The following is a 9,641-nucleotide window of genomic DNA, read 5'->3' on the forward strand; positions in this document are numbered from 1 at the left end:
GGGGGGCTTCAATACTCCACTGACAGCACTAGATAGGTCATCAAGATAGAAAGCCAACAAAGAAACAATGCATTTAAACTATACCTTGGAGCAAATGGGCTTAACAAATATACACAGAACATTTCATTCAACATCTGAAGGATACACATTCTATCCCACAGCACATGGAACTTTCTCCAAGATAGACCATGTGATAGGCCATAAAATGAACCTCAATAAATTTAAGAAAATTGAAATTATATCAAGCACTCTTTCAGACTACAATGGAATAAAACTGGAAGTCAACTCCAAAAGGAACCTTCAAAACCATGCAAATACATGGAAATTAAATAACCTGCTCCTTAATGAGCATTGGGTCAAAAATGAAATCAAGACAGAAATCAAAAAATTCTTCAAACTTTACAACAATAATGACACAACCTATCAAAACCTCTCAGATACAGCAAAGGCAGAGCTAAAAGGAAAGTTCATAGCCCTAAATGCCTATATCAAAAAGACTGAAAGAGCACAAACTGACATTCTAAAGTCACTCCTCAAGGAACTAGAGAAACAAGAACAAACCAAACCCAGACCTAGCAGAAGAAAGAAAATAACCAAGATCAGAGCAGAATTAAATGAAATTGAAACAAAAAAATACAAGATAAATGAAACAAAAAGCTGGTTCTTTGAAAAGATAAATAAAATTTATAGACCATCAGCAAGATTAACCAAGAAAAGAAGAGAGAAAATAACCTCATTAAGAAACGAAACAAGAGATATTACAACTCACAGCACTGAAAACAAAAGATCATTCAAGGCTACCGTGAACACCTTTATGCATATGAACTAGAAAACCTAGACAAAATGGATAAATTCATGGAAAAATACAACCCTCCTAGCTTAAATCAGGAAGAATTAGATATGCTGAACAGACTGATAACAAGCAGCGATATTGAAATGGTAATTAAAAAATTACCAATAACAAAAAAGTTGAGGACCAGATGGATTCACAGAATTCTACCAGACATTCAAAGAATTGGTACCAATCCTTTTGACACTATTCGATAAGATAGAGAAAGAAGGAACCTTCCCTAATTTACTCTATGAAGCCACCATCACCCTCATACCAAAACCAGGAAAGGATATAACCAAAAAAGAAAACTACAGACCAATATTCTTGATGAACATAGATGCTAAAATCCTTAACAAAATACTAGCTAACCGAATCCAACAACATATCAAAAAGATAATACACCATGATCAAGTGGGTTTCATACCAGGGATACAAGGATACTTTAACATATGCAAGTCAATAAATGTGATATGCCACATAAACAAAATTAAAAACACAAATCACACGATCATCTCAATAGACGCAGAAAAAGCATTTGACAAAAGCCAGCACATCCTTTTATGATTAAAATTCTCAGCAATATCGGCATACAAGGGACCTACCTTGATGTAACAAAAGCCAGCTATGACAAATCCACAGCCAACATAATACTGAATGGGGAAAAGTTAAAAGCATTCCCTCTGAGAACTGGAACAAGACAAAGATGTCAACTCTCACCACTCCTCTTCAACATAGTACTGGAAGTCCTAGCTAGAGCAATCAGACAGGAGAAAGAGATAAAGGGCAGCGAAATCAGTAAAGAGAAAGTCAAACTGTTCACTGTTTGCTGATGATATGATTGTTTACCTTGAAAACCCTAAGGACTCCTCCAGAAAGTTCCTACAATTGATAAAAGAATTCAGCAAAGGTTCTAGATACAAGATTAATGTACACAAATCAGTAGCTCTTCTGTACACCAACAGCAACCAAGTGGAGAATCAAATTAAGAACTCAATCCCTTTTACAATAGCTGAAAAACAAAATAAAAAAAATACTTAGGAATATACTCAACCAAGGAGTTGAAAGACCTCTACAAAGAAAACTACAAAATACTGCTGAAAGAAATCATAGATGACACGAACAAATGGAAACACATCCCATGCTCATGGATGGGTAGAATCAATATTGTGAATAATGACCATACTGCCAAAAGCAATCTACAAACTCAATGCAATCCCCATCAAAATACCACCACCATTCTTCACAGAATTAGAAAAAAAATTCTAAAATTCATATGGAACCAAAAAAAAACCCACATAGCCAAAGTAAGACTAAGCAGAAAGAACAAATTTGGAGACATCACCCTATCTGATTTCAAACTATACTATATGGCCATAGTCACCAAAACAGTGTGGTACTGGTATAAAAATAAGCACATAGACCAGTGGAACAGAATAGAGAACCCAGAAATAAACCCAAATACTTACAGCCAACCAACCTTCGACAAAGCAAACAAAAACATAAAGTGGGGAAAGGACACCCTTTTCAACAAATGATGCTGGGATAACTGGCTACCCACATGAAGAAGAATGAAACTGGATCCTCATCTCTCACCGTATACAAAATCAACTCAAGATGGATTAAGGACTAAAACTTAAGACCTGAAACTATAAAAATTCTAGAAGAGAACTTTGGAAAAACCCTTTTAGATATTGGCTTAGGCAAGGATTTCATGACCATGAACCAAAAAGCAAATGGAATAGAAACAAAGATAAATAGCTGGGACCTAATTAAACTAAAGAGCTTTTACACGGCAAAAGGAACAATCAGCAGAGTAAAAAGACAACACAGAGAGGAGGAGAAAATCTTCACAATCTATATATCTGACAAAGGACTAATATCCAGAATCTACAAACAACTCAAACAAATCAGTATGGAAAAACAATCCCATCAAAAAGTGGGCTATGGACATGAACAGACCATTCTCAAAAGAAGATATGCAAATGGCCAAAAAATATATGAAAATGCTCAACATCACTAATGATCAGCAAAATGCAAATCGAATCACAATGTGACACCACCTTACTCCTGCAAGAATGGCCATAATAAAAAAATCAAAAAACAGTAGATGTTGGTGTGGATGCAGCAAACAGGGAACACTTTTACACCACTGGTGGGAATGTAAACTAGTACAGCCACTATGGAAAATAGCGTGGAGATTCCTTAAGGAACTAAAAGTAGAACTACCATTTGATCTATCAATCCCACTACTGGGTATCTGCCCAGAGGAAAGTAAGTTATTATTTGAAAAAGATACTTGCACACGCATGTTTACAGCAGCACAATTCACAATTGCAAAATCGTGGAACCAACCCAAATGCTCATCAATCAACTGGATAAAGAAACTGTGTTATACAGGGGAAGATATGTTTTGAAGACACCTTGAGAACTGTCAATATGTAATTACCATAGTTTGCTATTTTTTTTTTTTTTTGAGACGTATTCTCGCTCTGTCGCCTAGGCTGGGGTGCAGCTGGCGTGATCTCGGCTCACTCCAACCTCCACCTCTCGGGTTCACGTCATTCTAATGCATCAGCCTCCCAAGTAGCTGGGACTACAGGCATGTGCCACCATGCCCAGCTAACTTTTATTTTTAGTAGAGACGGGGTTTCACCATGTTATTAGCCAGGATGGTCTCGATCTCCTGACCTCACGATCTGCCCACCTCAGTCTCCCAAAGTGCTGGGATTACAGGTGTGAGCCACTGCTCCCGGCCTTAGTTCACTAAATTTTTATCTGATATTCCACCCTGGGGATGAGAGGGAAAGGTGAAAAATTCGAATTCTTGACACTATCTGTAGTTTTTATATTTAATAATTGTCCCAGATTTTTTACTTTCAGATAATCCCTTGTTTATATTTTTCAAGAATTCACAATCAATTATAGACAAATAAAAGCTAATTTTCTCCATTAAAAAAAAAGAAACTGTGCTATATATATACGATGGAATACTACGAAGCCATAAAAAGGAATGCATTAACAGGATTTGCGATGACCTGCATGAGATTGGAGACTATTATTGTAAGTGAAGTAACTCAGGAATGGAAAACCAAACATCATATGTTCTCACTGATATGTGGGAGCTAAGCTATGAGGACTTAAAGGCATAAGAATGATACAGTGGACTTTGGGGACTTGTGGGTAAGAGTAGGAGGGGGGTGAGAAGGATAAAAGACAACAAATATGGTGCAGTGGACACTGCTCAGGTGATGAGTGCTCCAAAATCTCACAAATCACCACTAAAGAACTTACTCATGTAATCAAATACCACCTGTACTCCAGTAATTTATGGAAAAATAAAGAAGTATATAAAGATCATCATTTTAGTGAGGAAATCAATCTTTCAAGCAGACCTTAGAAATATATATAGATGTCATTAATTATTATTTAATGCTGATGAGACTGTGGGAAATCCACAATTCTCACACAATATTGGTAACAGGATAAATTGTTACAACTCTTTAAAAGACATATTTTAAGAGTCATCAAATTTTTCAGAGAATTTATTTGAATATCTCTGACAATTTACAATGAAAACAAAAGGAAAACTGATATGTATAAGAATGTTATTTATCCTTTTTTATGAGAAAAATGGAAAACAATCTAAATACTGAATTATAGTTTTGAAATTTCAGTCGACTATTTCAGAGCTATTAAAGTTATTATAATGACTATAGCAATATGAATAAATGCTTTTGTTATTTTAAAAACTATATGCTGGGATTACAATTATGTTAAAAAGTGTATATTTACATAAAAAGTGTATTTTAAAAATAATAAATACTAAAAATGCAACTGAAGCTTGTACCCTTTAATGATTTCTGATACTGGAAGAAATATTTAGTACAAAGTAGTTTTAATCAGACAAACATTGCACAAGACATTCAATTTTAAATAAGATTTTAAAACACATATCTCAGAATGTCACATACCTTTGGATATACTTCAAATATGGTGTATAGTCTATTACAGCAGGAAAGCTGCCATCCAGTCCCTCTCCCTTTAGGCAGAAACTAAGACAATAGAAAATAAATATTTCATATTAATATATAAAATTTTAAATCAAACTTAAGTTTTATGAAAAATCTCTTGCCAGAGACGCTTCTCTCATGAAATGGCAAGTGAATTTTTTTTGTTAGCAATTTAATTGTTATTTGTCACAAATAAATGCCTGAATAAAATGTTCTACCTTCAATACCAATGACAAAGCATTGTACAAATTAATACACTGTCAATGGTTACATTAAACCAACAGTTAACATTCTTAATCCATTTTTTTGTTTTGTTTTGTTTTGAGACAGAGTCTTGCTCTGTCACCCAGGCTGGAGTGCAGTGGCATGATCTTGGCATACGGAAGCCTCTGCCTCCCGGGTTCTAACAACTCTCCTGCTTCAGCCCCCTGGGTAGCTGGGATTATAGGGGCCCACCACCATGCCCGGGTAATTTTTGTATTTTTAGTAGAGATGAGGTTTTGTCATGTTGGCCAGGCGGTCTTGAACTCCTGACCTCAGGTGATCCGCCCGCCTCGGCCTCCTAAACTGTTGGCATTACAGACATAAGCTGTCGTGCCTGGACAGTTTTTTAAAACAATAAAACAACAAACAAAACAAGACTGTAAAAAATTTAGATAGAGCTGGTAACAAGTGATATAAAAAGTTAACATCCATAGAGCGGTCAAAAAGACAATCTTCATATTCCATCTATCATGTCCATCCTCCACAATTAAGCTAATTAACCTAATACTAGCTTATTAAATCTTAATAAAGTTAGACTTGTAAAAGGACAAATATTTAGAAAAGGAAGTGCTTTACTAAAAAAGATAACTTCAGTGAAAACGAGCAGCATTATTTTTATCAAGACCCAAAAGTAGAATTTCATTTGTCTTACACTTATTTTGTTAATATTCCTGAATTTCCAAATGTTATATTTCAATAAAAATAAAATATTTCCTTCATTCCTTGTGTTTGAGTTTTCTTATAGACAAACCTTTTACTTTCAATGTAACGTAAAATCTGGGATCGATTAAAGAAATACAAAAAAAGTGTCTATAAATCTAAAAAGAACTTGTATTGCCCATTTTTAGCACTTGTTACTTTAGTGTGGAACCAGTCCATCTTGTTGATAATAAAAGTAAATTTTAACAATTTTTTTTATATTCTCCATACATAACATAAGAGACATAAGATACTCAAGACAGCCTCTCAGGATCTTCTTTATCTCAACACATGAGATAATGATAATCTTTCTGGCTTTGAAACTACTTTTAGTCTATTTCTTTTTAATTTTAAAGCAGTAGCTGAAAAATACTAAGAGATAAGATTCAAAGCCTTCCTTCACTGGGGAGGGGGTTGTTGGGGGAATGGGATATAGTCTAAGTTTTCTTTTTATCCAAGCTACAGAGCAAGCCTATCAATTTGTTAAGTTTCAGGCAGTCTCTTTTCTGAGAGCAAACCCATTTTAAAAAACAAACTGATGTCATTTGAAAGAGAACATGAATCAAATAACGATTTCCAACTGTGTGCTTTACTTAGAAAACCGAAAGAAAAAATCATAAGTAGAAACTATTAAGACGCAGAATAATTTATAAACTGAATGCATTTGGTTATATTAAGTACCTGAAATCAATAGCATTGAGTCCTAGCAGCATGCCAGCAAGCATATTTGCTTCTTCACCCAAGACAATTGCTCCATCTTCATAAAATCTCCTAAAAAATGAAATGGGTGAATATATAAAATATTAAAAATAAATGGAAGTTTGATCGAGAGAAAACATTTAGAGTCCAGACTATTGTAGGAAGAGCTAAATTTTCTTTAATTTGTAGTTTTTAAAAAAACATATTTCTATCACTGAAGTTTTGAAGATACCTAGACCAAAATAAAGAGATAGAAAAACAACAACAAGCCCCTGAAGAAACTAAAACTTGCCAATATAACAAAAAGAATTCTGTTTCCACCTCTCCTAAAAGGAATCCCCAAAGTGACTCTTTCGATGGGTCTAGAGTGCCAGCATTTTTCTTTGATAATCAAGCAATATAAATGTAAAGTGAAAGGTGGCAAATTCAGAGTCATTTGTACTGATCTGTTTTCAAAATGAAGTAGACTTGAGTTCTAACAAATGAGAAAAAATAATTTCTGTTTTTCTATAATTCCAAAGGTTATTGACTAAGTTAAGAATTTCGGAGGCATACTCATTAGTAATTTATGGTAACCTTAATAGTACAATCCTAATAAAGCAGATGGGCTACCAAGGTGGCTGCATATGAAAAAGAAAGTATTCATTATCCCCTTGACAAAAACGGGAATGTGAATGTATCTTTGCTAATTCCTGTAGAGCTTTTTATTTTAGTTATCATTAGTTTTTTAAAAATTTTTGAAAGAAAAATAACAATGTGGCCCTAAGGTATTTTTCCAAAAATGAATGTAAAATCATTAATCTACTTCTTTTAAAACGTAGCACTATGTAAAATCTAGTTTATATCAGTAACCAGGGATGATTACACTGCTGTATCTATTTATATTATATATAAGAGAGTGAACACCACTCTATACCACCCCACTAACTAAAATGAAACATTTTAGTAAACCAAAGGTCTTGCTCTTTTTAGTATTTCTGAGTTTATAAATTCTGCAAAAAATTTTAATATGCTTATAATCCTACCATCAATTTTGAATTGTTGTTCACAACTTATCAAGTATTTTTACAAACATATTATGTGATAATTGCAAAAAAAAAAAAAACACCCATAAATTAAATGCAGAAGGAATCATCATTAGTTTCAAATTTACCATCAGGAAAAGTTTAAAACAATTTGCACAAGCTCATGTTAGACAAATTGCTTAAGAAAGGTACCCAATTCTTCTTTCTTTAAGTCCCATATCTTATATTAAACCCACTTTTTGTAAAACAAAAATATTTTAAAAGAACTTAATTTATGGTATGGTTAATAAGGAATATTAAATGAATAAAAAGTATAAAACAGAAAAAACAGGCAACTATTTACTCTCTGACAGATGAAAGGCTGCAAACAAATACAGTGGGGAGACTAGCTTGGAATAAACGTTTTTTATTTTCTTGGACCTACTGAAATTCCTTTTACTGATTTATATAAAAGGAGAAAAATGAAAACTTCTGGCCTAACAAAAATTAGTAAAATAAATAGAAGGATTTTTTACAGATTCTACTGAGGTGTCCTGCAGAAACGTAAAATACTTAGACAAATACATATGTTTGAGACTTTGTCCCTGGTCCAATAACTAAGTTGGCTATTGGCAGAATATATTATTAACCCTTGGAAGAACTATGCTTCTAACGGTTTCAGACCACTAAATTCTATGAGACATATGAATTTGGAAGATAATCTTGTTTTTTTGGTATTGGCAATAACCCATTACTCCTAGTACTTCTTATATAAGAAAAGGTCTATTTTTTTTATTCTTTATCTTGAACCAACCATTGTTTAAAAAACACATTCCAAAAATCAGCTCAAAACTATTCTTGCTTGCTTTCTAATGGCAGCTTTGTACTAGGGAGTATTGAAGAACACCACAGCAAAAAATTAACTGGTTTGAGAAATTTTTTAAAATCTAAAGGTCTTTTATATGTGTGTGCATATAATAATGTTTTGATGAGTTTTTGGCTTTAGTTTTTTTTTTTTTTTTTTTGAGATGGAGTCTCGCTCTGTCACCCAGGCTGGAGTACAGTGGCCGGATCTCAGCTCACTGCAAGCTCCGTCTCCCAGGTTTATGCCATTCTCCTGCCTCAGCCTCCCGAGTAGCTGGGACTACAGGCGCCCGCCACCTCACCCGGCTATGGCTTTAGCTTTAATCATCAGTAAGTAAGTAAATTTTCTAAGCGAATGATTTAAGCAAAATGGTTGCTATATGTAAAGTCAATAATTCCACTGAAAAAAACCGTATCTTAAGTATAAGACCTGATTTAATATAACAGCAAAACAGGAAAGGAAAAATGGAAGAGGAAGGGCTAGTTAAGAGAATTGCCCATTATATGCTGAACTTTTAAATTATTAGTTCTGGTTAAGAAAAAAATTTTTCAGAAGATGTACTTCTGAGCTTGAGATAATATATTTTAAAGTAATTCAGTATTTAGAAAACTGAATTGATCCGAGAAGATATTTTTACCATTTAATCAAAAACTTCATTCACGTGTGTGAAAGAGGTAGAAGCTGTCTTGAAAAATTATTCTCTTATGCAAACTAATATACCAATAATTTGACTAAAAATATGATTCCTGTGGTCAATACTTTCAAAGATTCCAAAAGATTGTAAAATTTCAACCTTTTCATTTTACCTCATTGAAAAATTGGAACATTAAACTTTGCTTATATAACCAAGGTCATACAACAAATGAGCCATGAGTAAAGCCTGAGATGACTAATCCAATAATAGTAAGGGATATACTAAAAATTCCCTTTTTTTAGTTAAAAATATGTTTTGTTCTAAAGAAAATTTTTATGCCAGGCCTGGTGGCTAATGCCTGTAATCCCAGCACTTTTGGAGCCTTAACAGGCAGATCCTTTGAGCACAGGAGTTAGAGATCAGCCTGGGCAACATGGTGAAACCCCATCTATACAAAAAATACAAAAAAACTAGCCAGACATGGTGGTACATGCCTGCAGTCCCAGCTACTTGGGAGGTTGAGGTGGGAGGATTGCTTGAGTCAAGAAAGCAGAGGTTGAAGCGAGTTGAGATGGCCCCACTGCACTCCAGCCTGGGTGACAGAGCAAAACCCTTTCTCAAAAAAAAAAAAAAA

At 34.0% G+C, this 9,641-nt stretch overlaps 1 protein-coding gene across 4 annotated transcripts in view; it reads right to left on the reverse strand.

The window, feature by feature from the left end:
• RUNDC3B (RUN domain containing 3B) overlaps window positions 1-9,641 on the reverse strand; it is a 188,325-nt gene that overhangs the window by 90,779 nt on the left and 87,905 nt on the right. For all 4 annotated transcript variants that reach the window (XM_011996043.1, XM_011996042.1, XM_011996041.1 and 1 more), the window contains 2 exons: window positions 6,487-6,576; window positions 4,804-4,884 (listed from right to left, as the gene is read on the reverse strand). In XM_011996043.1, the coding sequence (XP_011851433.1) occupies window positions 4,804-4,884; window positions 6,487-6,576 (171 nt within the window). The remainder of the gene's footprint in view (window positions 1-4,803; window positions 4,885-6,486; window positions 6,577-9,641) is intronic.

The sequence above is a fragment of the Mandrillus leucophaeus genome, unplaced genomic scaffold, assembly GCF_000951045.1.
Source record: "Mandrillus leucophaeus isolate KB7577 unplaced genomic scaffold, Mleu.le_1.0 Scaffold50, whole genome shotgun sequence".
In the NCBI taxonomy this organism is placed as follows: Eukaryota; Metazoa; Chordata; class Mammalia; order Primates; family Cercopithecidae; genus Mandrillus; species Mandrillus leucophaeus.